Source organism: Giraffa tippelskirchi, chromosome 3 (assembly GCF_054371585.1).
Source record: "Giraffa tippelskirchi isolate mGirTip1 chromosome 3, T2T-mGirTip1v1.2.pri, whole genome shotgun sequence".
Taxonomy (NCBI): Eukaryota; Metazoa; Chordata; class Mammalia; order Artiodactyla; family Giraffidae; genus Giraffa; species Giraffa tippelskirchi.
This window is the reverse complement of record NC_137277.1, coordinates 120,177,368-120,194,791: the sequence shown is the minus strand read 5'-3', so window position 1 is coordinate 120,194,791 and position 17,424 is coordinate 120,177,368. Positions and strand designations below refer to the sequence as shown.

The 17,424-nt window shown below is 39.1% G+C and overlaps 1 protein-coding gene across 6 annotated transcripts in view; it reads left to right on the top strand.

Annotated features, from left to right (window-relative positions):
• THSD7B (thrombospondin type 1 domain containing 7B) overlaps positions 1 to 17,424 on the top strand; it is a 1,641,422-nt gene that overhangs the window by 1,579,897 nt on the left and 44,101 nt on the right. For all 6 annotated transcript variants that reach the window (XR_014079260.1, XM_081579094.1, XM_081579097.1 and 3 more), the window contains 3 exons: positions 1,694 to 1,835; positions 3,155 to 3,270; positions 5,356 to 5,473. Coding sequence is in view for 5 of the 6 variants with exons in the window: in XM_081579094.1 (XP_081435220.1) it covers positions 1,694 to 1,835; positions 3,155 to 3,270; positions 5,356 to 5,473 (376 nt within the window). In the remaining variant the exon portion in view is untranslated. The remainder of the gene's footprint in view (positions 1 to 1,693; positions 1,836 to 3,154; positions 3,271 to 5,355; positions 5,474 to 17,424) is intronic.

Below are 17,424 nucleotides of genomic sequence, written 5' to 3'. Positions count from 1 at the left end.
TTGTTCAATCATTGATTTTGTAAGGTAGAAAAGTAGTAGAACACTAATCAGGAGTATCTTTTAAGATGCTTTCATTTTCTTTCATTGCTAAATCATTTAAGTCATCATTCCTTCTCATGAGAACAATCAAATTAATTGCTGAATTAATAGTAAATTATTTGTAAGCATTTAGCATGGGATTCCTTTGCAGATAATTAAGAATAATTACCTGGTTTCAATGGCCCCTCTTGATCATCTAGAGGAAATTTGACATAATTAAAACATAAAATTGCTTTATAAGTATTGACAGATTATCCAACTATAAAGTCACATAAATAGTAAATGTGTTTCAATGGCTCCAAACATTTGAAAATAGAAGAGAATTTTGTAGCATTTTTCTATATATTTCAGTGTATTCTAACATCACTTTGCTTAGCAGCCAAAATTAAGTGTACAGGTTGTGTTCTTGCTACAGTGTCTGAAAAGGTTAAGGAATAAAATTTAAAAAAATCCCTAATATGGCAATGATGGTTTGATGACACGAATTCAGAGACTTTCCTCTTTCCTGTGGCTTAAACATCTATGTGCCTCTAGATTTCTGGGTCTGAATTATTTTGTCTTCACCACATATAATGATGTTACCTGAACAACTGTAAAATATATACCAGAATTTTCAGGGAGTGACACAGGAAGTAGAAATCATGATCTTTTATGTCCTCAAAGAATTTCTAAAGAAAAGGAGGAGATGGAGTAATAAAGAAACAAAGAATGATCATATAAAGGCAGATGTAACATATATGTTTACGTTTGGAATCAAATACTGTATAGTAATTCTTGATCATAGATAGAAGGTTGCTTAGGAAGAAAGAGAAGAACTTGTCATTATTAAAAGAAAGACTGTCAATGATGACGTCTTGATTAGTGTTCTGAAGAAGAAGTAGGAGGAGGATAGGATATAGGACATGGGAAAGGAGATTATTCTAGTAGGGAAAGCTTCTGAAGGTCCTCTGTGAGTAGAGTAGATGGATGACAGATGGCAGGCAGGTTCACCTGGCTCAAGAATGTCATATGAATTGAGGCGATAAGAGGACATGTAGACCCATAAGTAAAGTGATTTTTGTGGGAGATGTTTGAAGTTCCTATTTATACATTTATTTTGCTGAAAGGGCAACTGCATGAAGTGACTAATCTTCTATGGATCAGAGGGCCTCCCAAATAAGAGGAAAGTTTTGTTATATTGGCAATATTGATTTCATAATTCCCTCTCTTCGTTCTGTTTTTTTTTTTTTTTTAATATTTTCTCATTAAAGTGTTCTGTGTGATTATTTCTTTGGGGCTAGACTAGCCGGAGGCACCAGGGACATTGTCTTCCTTTTCTCGTTCATTTATACATTCAAAATGCATTCATCTCTTGCTAGATGGCAAATGAATTTGAGAGTACAAAGTGTGTTTAGTGGATGAAAATGGTCCCCAGATGCCTAATTATTTATCATGATGTAGAACAAGAAAGAGTTGTCAGGTAGAAAAACCAGAAACTACTTACATTGAATCCCCTAATGATTTTATTTTCTAAATATTCTGTTTCATACTCTGTTCAATAGTCTCTTCCCTGTAAGGGGTTGTACATGAACCTCCATGTATACAGATAAGCACATTCAATTTATCAACAAACATGAGTTCCTTTCTAACTCTGCCTGCTCTTTGATTTTCATAGTCGTGTGATCCACACACAACGCAGAGAAGAACCCGTCACCTGCTGAGGCCCTCCGTGAGCTCGAGGACGTGTGCTGAAGACTCACAGGCGCGGCCCTGCCTTCTCAATGAAAATTGCTTCCAGTTCCAGTACAATCTAACAGGTATGGCTGTAAACCACAAACCATGGAATCATGCTGTCCTAGAATGCAGCTCTCTCGTGGCTTTTATTATTTCAAGCAACTAAAGCTCGTGATGTACTTGCTCTACGGGGCTCACCAAGGATGAATGGTAGACCTGACTGGACAGGGATATTTTAGAGACCTCCTTATTCAGACACGGTGTACCACTGTTTTCAGTGTCTGAAACTAAAGGACTGTATAATTACATTGACCTGTTCCCTGCAGCAATGATACACAGAATGCCATGAAATGTGGAATCAGGTTAAGCCTCAGCATTGACTTCAGTACTGATAACCAAATGGCCAGCTGCCTGAAGGGGCAAAACACTTGCCTTTTTCTGAAACAAATTTCCCACTGAGGTCACAGTGGCACTACTGAGATTTCTCATGTAGAAAACCTCTGGTAAATTCTATGAGACTGTCTTTATAGGTGAGAGTTGACCTGTTCTATTTGTCCTTTTTCTTTCATTAAAGGTCCTTTAGATCATTAGTTTTCATACTAATTTTCCAAAAATACAATAAAATTTGCTTTACTGAAAAAGCATGTCTTTAAAATGCTGATTTTGCTATACATGGACTTGCTTTTCCTATTTAACTTTTAGATCATCTACCAAATATGACAAATCTTCTTAGAGAGGTTCTCACGGTATATGATCAAGGATCTCTTTTTCTACCCACACCAAAATAATTTTTTTTTAAAGAATTAGTTATGGGATGATTATTCTAACTCTTGCTGTTGAGTTTGTAATACAGTTAGCCAAATCTACAAAACCTTCTCTCATGAGAGAATAATTTTATTAAAGTGAGAGTTTTCAAAATGGCCCTTTCATCATGACTTCTTTCCCTTTTGGGGTACCTTTCTTGGCTCCACTGTACCAAATATACCAAATGGTTTAGATAATTATATTTATTCATTGAAAATATATTCAAGTTGATATCACAGACTAGCATCATTTCTGTATTTTTTTGCTTTCTCAATTATGCCCATCAAATAGATGATTCCAAACTGGTTGTCCTTTGTGCTTAGGTTTTTTTCTTTTCCTACCTCAGCCAACTATGAGATGATTTCTATAAAATATTTGGCTTCTGACCTCAAGAAAGCAAATTCACTTGTATTTGGTGATCTGATTGATTGATTGTTTTGTGATTAAAGAATTGCATAATGCTTTTTGAAGCCACATAGAAATGGTTTTAGGATTCTGTGTACACTATTCTCCACTGATGCAGAGAACCAAAGGTTTGTTGTCTTTTGCTCACACGGTCATGACTTTGAAACTCAGTGTGGTGACCCTATGCCCGTAGAGTGGAGCACATGCCAGCTGAGTGAAAATGCAACCTGTGGGCAAGGCATCAAGACCCGCCTTCTGAGCTGTGTGCGCAGTGATGGCAAGCCCGTTGCCATGGATGAATGTGAGCAGGTATGTTATGTGTATTTGTACCCCACACCCATGGCTTTTTTTTTTAATAAGTGGTCTGCAACCTTCACAATACTTACTATAAATGACCCTCCCAATTTCTTCTCATCACAGCTTAGGTTCAGTTAGAGTAAGAGGTACTAGTATTATACAGTAACATCTCACGAGTTTGAACTTAGCTAAAATGACAGGAAAGGTCATTTTGCACTGAAGAAATGGGTTCATTAAAAATATAGTTCTTCATTATTTCTAAGAACTTATTTAGATGTACTTGCTTGCCAATTAACAATTAACATCAATTGACTCTAAAATCGATTCTTAGTATTGGGCAGATGATTCATTTGCCTAAGTAGGAAACACTGTCCCTTGCATGTAAGATACACAGTGATACTTGCTATTAGAATACTCTGCTAATTTGCTTAGCAAATGTTTGCTAGGTAATAAGCACAGTGCATTTTTCTTCTTAAAATAAGTTAAAATGTCTCTCTACCAAGTTGAGCAGAGTTGGTAGGTTTTGAATTTTTGTAATTTTATATTTTTCCCCATCACAAAATATGTGGAATTTGGACAAAAGCTGTAATCAAATCTCCTCCCCAAAAGTTGACATTTCCTCCCCAACATATAAGTGAAATGCACTATGATGTCAGTTTAGAAACAAAGATGACCATATGCTATCACATTATAAGAATCACTAAAACAATCTTTGGAATAATTGGAAATGTGTGGGGTCAGTGAACTCAGGTTTCACAGGAATGTCTTTAGCAAACTGACAAAATGAAAGTTGTCTCATTCTCCTTAGATAAGTAGAATATACAAGTGAAAATTAAAATTATCAGAACAAAACCTCCTCACTGATCCTGAGTTAACCTTATTAAGTATTACCATAACATCTCTTTCAACCAACAGTATCACCATGGACCAACAGTACCCCTGAAACTAGACCACCTAAAATCAGATGTTCCTTTTAATGAAATTCTGAGACTGGTTCATACAGAGTTCTCTCTGACAAGTGTCAATGATTTATTTTAACATTTTGTTTCATCTCCCTCTCAAGACTGTTGTCTGCTTCAAGAAAAATAAATCACCAACCTACAACAACTCAAATAAGTCAAAAATTTACATTTAGTGTACATAGTAAATCTTTTGATATAAAAGCAGTATAAACTAGTCATTAATAGAAAAATCAGTTTCTCTTCTTTCTAAATACCACATGTTCAATAAATATTCAAAGTCCCAAATTATTAACCTAAGCAGAATACCCAAATATCTCAAACGGTTCAAAGATCTTTTGTGGTCATTTCCAGTTTGCTCATGTAGTAAGTAATCATGCTGTAATCAATAATTTTAGCTTGGTATGGACATTGCTAACATGTAACATATATTGAATGTTATCATTTTCCTCAGTCACACAATGTGCAATTCCTAAAACTAAATATTTTGGTATTCTTTTTGTGTCTCTTGGATGATTAACTCTTTCACTAAGACCTCTTCTACACTGGCCAATGGAAAATGTGTGATTTTGCCTGGATGTAGGTTTAAGAGAGGACAAGAGGAAAAGAAACAGTATCATCAACTTTTCCCTTGATTAAGATCATGTTTATGTTTTTAGCTAGTCGGTCTTTTTTAATGAACTTTAGATGGGTTGTTGATATCAGTTTTATTCTTCTACTTATTGTTTAGCCTAGGTTGCTGTTAGTTTGAGCTCTCTATATGCTATTGGTCTATCCAGAGGGCAAGATGCCTGAATTTAGCACTGAGGCATCTCTCTGGTTCCTTGCTGGCTGAGTGACAGGACAGATCTCTGTGTAACATAATTGCCTGCTTTCCTGGTCCCTTAACTGTGGGTCTATTCTAAAGTCAAAGGTTTTATCAAAAGAAATTTGGACTGACAAGTTTCTATGTCATGAAGTAAGGATCATCATTTTTTTAGACTTGCCATCAGTTTCTATAAGCCAGGCTATTTTTCTCACAAAAACATAGTGAAATTATTCTCACAGAATGGAGATTATTATCCCACAAAAGGATAGTGATTTGATTTGATGTTGCTATGAATTCTCCAGTACAATCATATTTCCTTCCCAACTGCAGCGTAACTTGGAGAAGCCACAGAGGATGAACGTTCACTGCCTGGTGGAGTGTGTGGTCAACTGTCAGCTCTCGGGATGGACAGCTTGGACAGAGTGCTCACAGACTTGTGGCCTCAGAGGTATGTGGCTTTCCTGTGTTAGTTTCCATGAAACAGTTCCGTTTTTAAGTATCTCTGTATGCCATAGCTTGATAAATGGGCATAAGGCATTTATGGTCATAAGGCTCGCCTCTGATCCAGGGGAGCAGAGAAAGGGAGCCTGACTTCTTAACACTCCTTTTGTTTTATTGTATTTTATTTATTGAAGTATAGTTCTCTTACAGTGTTGTGCCAATTTCTGCTATACAGCAAGGTGACTCAGTTATACACATATGGACATTCTTTTTTTAAAAAATTCTTTTCCATTATGGCTTATCATGGGATATTGAATATAGCTCCCTGTGCTATACAGTAGTACATTGTTGTTTATCCATTCCATAAATAATAGTTTATCTCTGCTAATCCCAAACTCCCACTCCTTCCCTCCCAAACTCCCTCCCCCCTTGGCAACCACAAATCTGATCTCTAAGTTCATCTGTGTCATATTTTGGATTCCATATATAAGTGATATCATATGGTATTTGTCTTCCTCTTTCTCATTTACTTCACTTAGTTTGATATCTCAAACTGTATCCATGGTGCTGCATATGGCATTATTTTGTTCTTTTTTATGGCAAGTAGTACAAGGCAGAGGGTGAGGAACTGGCCTGCTAACAGTGGCAGACACCAGAGGGGGTGCTGGCCCTGTGGGATGGTGTTTATTCTGAAGGTCCTAAGTTCAACCAACTCAAAAAATGTTGACTCCCATGGTTTTTGGAAGAAGTGTGTGTTCTATAAGTCAAACTGGCTCTTGTATCAAGTAAACCCCTAATAACAGTAGCTTTGTATCATACTGTGCTGTGCTCAGTCGCTCAGTCGTGTCCGACTCCTTGTGACCCTATGGACTGTAGCCCACCAGGCTCCTCCTCCTCCTCCATGAGAATCCTCATGGGGATTCTCCAGGCAAGAATACTAGAGTGAGTTGCTATGTTCTCCTCCAGGGGATCTTCCCAACCCAGGAATGGAACCCAGGTCTCCCACATTGCAGGCGGATTCTTTACCGTCTGAGGCACCAGGGAAGCCCAGTACTGGAGTAGGTAGCATATCCCTTCTCCAGGGAATCTTCATGAGCCAGGAATTGAACCAGTGTCTCCTGCATTGCAGGCAGATTCTTTACCAGCTGAGCTACCAGGGAAGCCCCTAGTATCATAGGTTAGAGACTAATTTTTCACTCACATAAAGGGAGGGGTAGTTTCTGCTTCACAGAGTCCATCAGGAGCACAGGTTGATGGAAGCCCTACCACTTTAACATAATCAAATTTTTCTGGAAGGTGATATCAAGCTGGGCCTGTGGAGGTTTTCATGGACCAGGGTGGGAGTTGTATACATCTCTACTATCTATATTCTACTGAACAAAATTTGGTCCCATTTCTCCAGTTCAGTGCAAGATAGCAGAGCAGGAAATGTAGTTTCTGGGAGGAAACAGCTCCTGCGGAGGAAAGGGAGGATAAACCTTTGCTGAACAAATAGCAATTAATGCCAAAGTTCCCGGGTAAGTCATGCACAATGGCAGGGAATGCAGAAGGCAACTGGTGCTCGGGAGCTAGGTAAATGGCAACACGGATGGCACTTGAGCCATTAGGCTAAAGTAGGGACCAAGACATGTGTGCGTGTAAAGAGAACAAGGAGAGTGTACCAGGAAAGCACAGAGCTGAGGTTTAGGATAGGTTTCTGGTCCCGAAAAAGAGTTACAGTTTATCTAAGGTAAATGACAGAAATTTGCAGTAGGAACCTAGGGAAAATCCTGCTATATAGGTAATCACAAAGTTGAAGAGGAGAAGGAAGAACTGCATGTTGCAGGAATCATGGAATCTGGTAGGGAGATGGGGTTAAAAACCCTGGATCTGATCACCAAACAAAGACAGTTGGAAGGAATTTTTTAGAAGTTCTGTGACTGGACCACTGGCACTAGGATATGGGCTCATCTCTAAGCTACTCACAAATGAATATGCTGGGACTATTAATACTTCTCTGCCTTAGTTGGGATTGTCTGAGGAACTGAGGCAGGATACAGCACAAAAGAGGGGCTCCTCTGTGAACTCAGCTCTTCAGAGCCTGGAGAGAACAGAGCTGACAGCAGTACTCAGGATATGTGTTAGGAAAACACAGCTAAGGTAATTGAAATTTATTCCTCAAAGAGCATCACTCGAAATGAGACTACGAGGCTCACAATGTCCAGTGATAACAACTTGCCATTTTCTGCACAGCTGACAGCCTGTAGAAGCACATCAGGAAACCAAGTGGTAAATCTTACAACCAAGATTTCAGTGATTGACCTAAACTATTTTCTCAATTATTCTGATTGGCAGCATGGTGTAGTTTCCAGTTAGGCATTCACTTTAAAGTTAGGTATATCCAGGTTTGAATTGTAGCTTTTTAGGCAAATGACTTACTCTTTCTGAGTCTCAGCTTCTTCATCTCTAAAACGGAATTCATGCACATTAGAGGCTTTGTTTAGGATTTGAGAATTAAATGCTATGAAGTATATGTAACCATAGACCACAGTACCTGGCACAGCATCGGTGTTTACTGTGTGTTAATTTTCATCTCCACCTTCCTTCCCACCAGCAGTAAAGAGTTTCATCAGAGACTCCCTCAGATTTTATAAAGATTATTCCACAGACTCAGTTTCTCCCATCATCTACTCTCACATCTCATCCTTCACCCCACTCAAAGTCCATACATTAAAATCACAACCTAAGCAATGTTTTGAAAATGCAAATCTGAATAATTGTTTTTCTACTGACTTGAGTCATTTATCCATTAATAAATACTAAAGTGCCATTTCTAGTACAATGAGTTGGAAGTAAAGCAGTGAGGGGAAAAAAGACAATTTCCTTATTCCCATGATCCTCTGATACCTACAGTCTAGTTGAGGGACAACAGACAACAAGCAAGTAGGTGATAATATGTGGAAATGAAGCGACAGTGCACTAATTATTTGTGTTAGTGATTTGAACAACTGGTTGCTACTCTGTCCAGGGTGATCCACCCTGATCATCCCACAGCCGGAAGCCCTGTAGTCTTATGCTCATGGGCCTCTGCCAGGAGGTGTGACTCTCACAGTGGTAAAGAGTACCATAAAAAAGCAGAGAAAGGATGAAGTCCTATATGGTGAGCAGAGACCACAGGACCTATAGGATCTCACAGTGCCTGTCTCTCTGTTCCCACCACCCTCCGTTATCATGTTAGATCTCTCTGCTGCAATGTAGTATATTTCAGTCATAATCTTGAGTGTCTGCTTCCTTACACTTTGCCCTCATGGAATATCTCACTGTTACCCCCACTATCACTCGCTACTACTTTAACATGTATAAATTGGATCAATTTTCATATCCGTCTAAGGAATCAGTGATCTTGTTTGAGTTCTTCATGGGTGAATCGCTCTAGTTCCCATCAAACACACTACATGGCATATCAGGGGAATCGCAGCTAACATTTGCCATTGCTCACGTGGTTCTGTGGGCTTCCCAGGTGGTACAGTGGCAAAGAATCCACCTTCCAGTGCAAGAAACACAGGGGATGTGGGCTTGATCCCTGGGTCAGGAAGATCTCCTTGAGAAGGGCATGGCAACCCCCTCCAGTATTCTTGACTAGAGAATCCCATGGACAGAGGAACTTGGATGCTACAGTCCATGGAGTCACAAAGAGTTGGACATGACTGTGTGATTGAGTACACACAGGTGGTTCTGGACCACAGGGGGAAAGCTGGATGGGGAAGAGCTTGCAGACCGGATCACAAGCCCAAAGGAAGTCAAACCCTGCTAGTGGCTATTTTCCTCTCTCTATAATTGACATCATAAGTCTTAGATATCACTAGTCCAGAATGTGTTCAATGCAAGGAGACAGATCCATTTATTATTATTTTTGTCCCCAAATCTTAATTCTGCCACTGTACAAAGTCAGTGAAACATGACAGATCTTCATGTTATGCTGATACACAACCTTTGAAAATAGGACCCCAAATTGTAAGTTTAGTACCATAAAATATTACTTTGATTTCTTTAAGTAGTTCTGTTAGTGCTGTGGACCCATCAGATCTTGTTAGTCTAGTAGAAAAACAAAAACAAACAAGGAAATGTCCTTTCCAAGTCTGAATCCCACTATTGGAGATTTCTAGGCAATTAAAGGTTGAACTTAAATTCACCTTTTCTAATCTTTAGAATAATAAACAATCAAAAGTTCCATAAGGAAAGTCGCTGTGTGAACTAAGGCACAGAATGAATTGCATAAAACACTTGGAAGTCATGTGATAGTTTCTACTGCACATAAATATAGCACTAGTTACAAATCATTTCTTGCTAGCTTCTAAGGGTCTGCTAGGATAACTTCTTGGGAATCCTTTCTTGACCTTTAGATGCTTTGATCTCCTAAATTAAGATGTAATAGTGTCTTTTAAAAAACATTACATAATCCTGATATTTGGCAAACCCTCCAGGAATCTAAATGTATATGTATTCCATTTTCTTTCTTTATTCAACCAAAATTTATAAAGTTTACACCTATTATCCTGACACCAACTGGTGTACACTTTCATTGTCAAAAGTGATATTGTGGAAAAGAAATTATATGGAGATGCTCCTATTCTCACTTCTGTTCTTAAAGGCAGAGCTGTAGAGAAGTTTACTCACATATTTCACAACTGCTCATTGGAAGTTTCCCCAAAGCCAGGCATTCTCCCAGGAGCTGAAAACACACTGTGTATAGAAAGGATAAGATCCCAGGGAAACAAAGTCCCCTGACTTCATAAAACTAATATTCTAGCAGAGAACTAGATGGTGATGATAAGAAAGACAGGCAGGTGGCAAATAAATAAGTAAACATACACAAAAGTAACGCACATCAATAAATGCTATGTTAAAACAAAAAAGTCATGAGATGGAGAATAACAAGTATTTGCAGGGAAGTGAGGGATGAAAGAAGAGAGGCCACGAAGGAGGTATTTCTGTCCGAACTCAATGACAAAGTGATGCTGTTCATGTCATTGGTGTTTTCTTCACTAGGCTTTTCAGGGTTTAATCTCACAAGCCTTTTTTTGCATACCTGTTGCATCCAAGGCTCTATATCAGGACCTCCATAGAAAAATATAAAAATGACTATTTTTCTGATTTATTTGTGCCCAGTCTTAATCTTTAAGAAATAAAATGAACAGTACAAAGAATAGGACATACAGCCCTTGAATTTTTAGGCATAGACAGCTACCACCAGAACCATGTTGAGACAGTCTTCATGCTGCCGCTGCTGCTAAGTTGCTTCAGTCGTGTCCGACTCTGTGCGACCCCATAGACGGCAGCCCATCAGGCTCCACCGTCCCTGGGATTCTCCAGGCAAGAATACTGGAGTGGATTGCCATTTCCTTCTCCAGTGCATGAAAGGGAAAAGTGAAAGTGAAGTCGCTCAGTCGTGTCCGACTCTTAGCGACCACATGGACTGTAGTCTACCAGGCTCCTCCCTCCATGGGAGTTTCCAGGCAAGAGTACTGGAGTGGGGTGCCATTGCCTTCTCCAGATAGTCTTCATGGTTCTGTTCTATTCCTTTTATCTATTCTATTCCAGTCTATTCCATTCCTTCCCACCAGCCCTCAAGCTATTTCCCCATTCCAGCCTTCCAGGTCTAGTCTTCCAGCACTGCTCTTCCCTGATCACTAATCCCTGGCAGATGGAGAACTCTGTATTTAAACCATGCCTTAATCCCCATGCAGCACAAGCTAAAAACAACAAACAGTGAATAGTCAAAAGCCACAACATGTGGCACAGATGAACTTGTTTCTTAAAAGAGACTAAACTCTTGGCGCTGAAAAGGTTGGAAACTATCATTGAAAAACATCTGTGCCTTGTCTCTTCTAAAGTGGTGTGCCTGCAGCTGTTTTTCATATGAGCCACTTTCTTTTTTCCAACTAGTGATGGCAGTGGGGCAGGGACCACAAGAGGAGACAGAGTTCATTTAGTCACATTCAAGTACGCAAACAAGTTGCCTGGGAGTCTGCCTTCAGCACCTGCTGCTCTCTGCTGACTTTTTTATCAAAAGCAAAATGCACACAGTTGTCTCCTTTTAGGAAGTCACTGGGTTGTCAGGCAAATCCTGGTGCGCTGGGTGTTCCGGAAGCTCCCCCAGAGCCACACTTTGCCATCTAAACCAAAGAACTACCTTGATCTAAGAGGAACTTTTGAAATGAGCTCTTTCTTTATTTCCAAAAGTCTGGATTGTCTCTTTAATGTGCACCCGATGCTTTGCATATACCTTCTAATTGTGTTAAAGATTTCAAGGTCAAAATAGCTTGAATCTAATTTATTTCATGTTAAAGAGAGACCGATTCTAGGTTTCCACTAAGGGATCCTTTTAGACAGATATTGAAGATCAAAGCATGTAATAGAAGAGCTTAAATTTTGGATTAGTCATGTTCTTTGTTGAATTTTCATCAGTTCAGTTTTATGCTGAACTCCCTAAATTTAGCATATCATGAATTATCCATAATTATTATTTAACTGATAACATTCCAAGAGGGTTATTAACCCCTTATGATTTGTTCCTCTTTCATATTTTAATCCAGTGCACATGAGTTTATAGTATTTTTCTACACTGTATAATCCAGCCTGCTGCTTGTGTATCCCAAATGGCATATGATTATCCTGTCAACTCTAAACCATAATGAAAAAATAATTTTATATTAACTGCAGAGAATCACAAGTTTGTGATTCCAGCTTTATTTTTCATTTTTTTTTAAAGATTTTAAAAGGCAAGCCAGTAACCTTCATTTTTAGTGTCAGAATAAATTATGATCACTGTAGTATCCTTGATCATGTGCAGTCCAATAGTTATAACAGCTCACTTATTTACTGTATCAAATAATTAGTTCCTATAACAAGGAACAGAGGCTAAATTGTAGAATGGAAAAAAATAAAGACTCTAGTCTTTATTAAAAAATAAAGACTCTAGACTCTATATAAACTATATCTAGTTTTCAAAGTGGCTTTTCCAAAGACAAGTTGTAAGATTCTGAGCCACCCTTTGCAGACCTCACTTGAACTTTTTATCTGTAAAATGATGAATATTAGAATAATTGCTTTTTAATATCCATTGGTCAAAGGCAGTTATTGCTGCTAGGAGTATTAGAATAACTCTTTACAAAAGTATTATGAAATTATAGGCATAAATGTACAGGTAAGGTGACAGGCAATTAACCTGCTCAAGGTCACACAGCTTGTCAGTTGCAGAGGAAAGATTTGAACCCAAGTTCAGGTGTCTCCCAAGCCCCATTTTCTCCATTGTGCCCCTCACATCTGACACTGTATATGTAAGTGTTCACATGATGTACATGGCCCTGCGTTGGGTACTAGGTTATCTTATAAAAATTCTCATAATTTATAGGTATATTTAAGAACAATCAGAAGAAATGGATCTCAGGTTGAAACACAAAGCGCAGTGAGGGTTTTAAGACTCTCTGAATTGTAAGCCTCCTAAATGTATACTTATTTCCTAATTGACAAGTTATATATTATCTAGTCCATCTAATTGGAATATAGCTGTGAGGAACCAACCTTCTAGATAGGGAATGTGTGAGTCTGATGGACAGAAGAGCTTTATGATTGCCAGAATCACTTTCTGTGACCTTCTCGTCTTGCATCCCATGGGGAGAGCCTCATTGAGGGTATTTCTGCTGTATATTTACAAGTTTGATATGGGTTTGAAATGTGATTGTTGGGAATGGAACTGAAAATAAGCAACTAGAATCAGTTCAGTCACTCAGTCGTGTCCAACTCTTTGCAACCCCATGGATTGCAGCAGGCCAGGTCTCCCTGTCCATCACCAACTCCTGGAGCTTGCTCAAACTCATGTCCATTGAGTCAGTGATGCCATCCAACCATTTCATCCTCTGTCATCCCCTTCTCCTCCTGCCCTCAATCTTTCCTAGCATCAGGGTCTTTTCCAATGAATCAGGTCTTCGCATCAGGTGGCCAAAGTATTGGAGTTTCAGCTTCAGCATCAGTCCTTCCAATGAGTATTAGGACTGATTTAGGATTGAGTGGGTGGATCTCCTTGCAGTCCAAGGGACTCTCAAGAGTCTTCTCCAACATCACAGTCCAAAGCATCAATTCTACAGTGCTCAGCTTTCTTTACGGTCCAACTCTCACATCTATACATAACTACTGGAAAAACCATAGCTTTGACTAGACACACCTTTGTTGGCAATGTAATGTCTCAGCTTTTTAATATGCTGTCTAGGATTGTCTCAGCTTTTCTTCTAAGGAGCGAGCGTCTTTTAATTTCATGGCTGCAGTCAGCATCTTCAGTGATTTTGGAGTCCAAGAAAATAAAGTCTGACACTGTTTCCCCTGTTTCCCCATCTATTTGCCATGAAGTGATGGGACCGGATTCCATGATCTTAGTTTTCTGAATGTTGAGCTTTAAGCCAACGTTTTCACTCTACTCTTTCACTTTCATCAAGAGGCTCTTTAGTTCTTCACTTTCTGCCATAAGGGTGGTGTCATCTGCATATCTGAGGTTATTGATATTTCTCCCTGCAATCTTGATTTCAGCTTGTGCTTCCTCCAGCCCAGCGTTTCTCATGATGTACTATGCATATAAGTTAAATAAGCAGGTGACAATATACAGCCTTGACATACTCCTTTTCCTATTTGGAGCCAGTCTGTTGTTCCATGTCCAGTTCTAACTGTTGCTTCTTGAGCTGCATACAGATTTCTCAGGAGGCAGGTCAGGTGGTCTGGTATTCCCATCTCTTGAAGAATTTTCCACAGTTTGTTGTGAACCACACAATCAAAGGCATTGGCATAATCAATAAAGCAGAAGTAGATGTTTTTTTCTAGAACTCTCTTTCTTTTACTATGTTCCAACAGATAGAATGCATACTCACTATTATGGAGAAATCTGGAGCTCTATTTCCAAGCAAAGGCAAAAATGCCTAATCTTCTGCCCTTAACAGAGCCACCTCTCTTCTGTGATACTGTGGTCTATCTTACCCTCTAAAATGTCATCTTGTTACTTCCTTGCTCCACTAGCCTCACTCCCAAATACATGGTCATGGCTGGGACTGATCTCTCATACTCTGAATAACTTATGGAATCTTTGCCTTGCCTAACCTGAGTGTTCTTTAGGATGAAAGATGTCTGGGTGCCTGAAGCAATTTTTAAACAAGTCAAGGAGTCCCCCTATAGGGGAAACTCAGAGCTTCCCTGATAGCTCAGTTGGTAAAGAATCCACCTCCAATGCAGGAGACCCCGGTTCGATTCCTGGGTGAGGAAGATCTGCTGGAGAAGGGATAGGCTACCCACTCCAGTATTCTTGGGCTTCCCTTGTGGCTCTGCTGGTAAAGAATCTGCCTGCAATGCAAGAGACCTGGGTTAGATCCCTGAATTGGGAAGATCCCCTGGAGAAGGGAAAGGCTACCCATTCCAGTATTCTGGCCTGGAGAATTACATGGACTGTATAGTCCATCGGGTTGCAAAGAGTCAGACATGACTGTGTGACTTTCACTTTCAGGGACTCTAGCTCTGAATGCAGGATCATTACTGCATCTTCTGTCTTTCGTGATGTCAAACATATGCTGAAGATCTATCTTTAGCTAGCATCTCAAGATCATAATTTTTCTCCACCCTGTTACATTAGAAAATAACCTTGATCCCAAATCCATGTCATTACAGGATGTATACTTAAACTTGGCATGTAAAAATAAATTTGGATAAAAATTCCTTGGTGATGTTTGTGAAAAGTAGTAAAAAACAGATGTCCAGCATAAAGAACTGCATGAAATTAACTGAGCATTTTATATACAATCTAACTTCCTGCTGCTTTTGGAAATTTACTCTGACAAATACCCAAAAGCGAATGAGTTGTCACAGAGAAGGTACTAGTGACATAATTTTAATTACCATTTTTTTCTAAAGGAAAATTGAAGCACATGAATATAGGTAACACATTTATTGCAGAGGGTAGACCCGAGTGTATTTCTCAAACTTGTTCAAGTGGCCTAACAATCAGATATCATCTGATATCTGACTTGGACCAGGTAAAATTTGTTGGAAAATAGATGATTTTGGAATCGGACCTATTTTTGTTCCCATCCTTCTTGCTGTGTGACTTAGCTAATTATTTAACTTCTCTGAGCTTCAGTTTACCACATATGAAATATGAGACTGGGATTCTTGTTGAAGTGATGGATTTGAGAGGCGTGGGGAGAGTGGGTGCTTTCAGGTAAAGGGAGGCAAATAAATCAGAAGAAGGAAGGGAAAAGAACTAAGCAAGAAAATGCTATATCATCTCTATATTCTAGAACACTGTATTCACTCAATTAATTTAGGCCCTTCCTCCATAATGAGGAATAATTCTATAATGACCAGTGGAATTATACAATAAATTGCCTTAACCACAGAAACATGTGTGATTAAAATTGGTTAATAGATTGGTATGACTGGCCATTAACAAGGTTTTTGATAGTATCTTTTTGTTTCTTTTTCATGTATTTTGTCATCTGCTAGTATTTTCTCCTGATTAATATTAGGTTGTTGTTCAGTTGCTCAGTCGTGTCTGATTTTTTGAGACCCCATGGACTGCAGCATGACAGGCTTCCCTGTCCTTCACTGGCTCTAGGAGTTTGCTCAAATTTATGTCCATTGAGTCGATGATGCCATCCAACCATCTCATCTCCTGTCACCCCCTTCTCTTCCTGCCCTCAATCTTTCCCAGCATCAGGGTCTTTTCCAATGAGTCGGCTCTTCACGTCAGATGGCCTAAGTGTTGGAGCTTCAGCATCAGTCCTTCCAATGAATATTCAGGACTGATTTCTTTTAGGATTGACTGGTTTGATCTCCTTCCTGTCCAAGGGATTCTCAAGAGTCCTCTCCATCACCCAAGTTCGAAAGCATCAATTCTTGGCACTCAGCCTTATTTGTGGTCCAACCCTCACATCCATACATGACTATGGAAAAACAATAACTTTGACTACATAGACCTTCGTCAGCAAAGTGATGGCTCTGCTTTTGAATGTGCTGTCTAGGTTGGTCATAGCTTTTCTTCCAAGGAACAAGTATCTTTTAACATCATGGCTTCAGTCACATTCTGCAGTGATTTTGGAGCCTCCAAAAATAGTCTCTCACTGTTTCCATTGTTTCCCCATCTATTTGCTATGAAGTGGTGGGACTGGATGCCATGATCTTAGTTGAGTTTTAAGTCAGCTTTTTCACTCTCCTCTTTCTCCCTCTTCTGGAGGCTCCTTAGTTCCTCTTCACTTTCTTCCATAAGGGTGGTGTCATCTGCCTATCTGAGATTACTGACATTTCTCCCAGCAATCTTGATTCCACCTTGAGCTTCTTCCAGCCCAGCATTTCACATGATGTACTCTGCATGTAAGTTAAATAAGCAGGGCAACAATATACAGCCTTGATATTCATATTAGGTAGCCGAACTATTAGGTGTCAAAATCTTAGGAATAAATTCATACAAGAAAATACTTAAAGGCAGAAACATTTTATTCAGTAACCTAATTTTTGAGTGCATATCAGGAAGGACCATCATCACAGTCAGACTTGACTTAGCGACTGAACCACCAAGAAAGACTATCATCACCTTAAGGTCAGTGACACAGAACATCATCCTTTGTGGTGTAGGTGAGCTAGCCCCTATAGATGTCAGCTCAGGAAGACAATTCCCTGCCAATGACTGTGCACCTGCCTTGAAAATTTAACTCATATTAAAACAAACAATTCCCAGGTGGAAAGCAAACCCATAATAATAATTTTCAAATAACGTTCTTTAAGCTCAAAGAAGCATCACATGCTGCTATTTTTGTATTTTTTATGTCTGTGGTGCATTGAAGTATATAAGTATATTCATATGAATTGCTTAGACATTTTATTTAATGATCTATTTAAGGTTAAATAAGTATGTTCTTCATTGCTCTATTATTCTTGTTTTCTTTC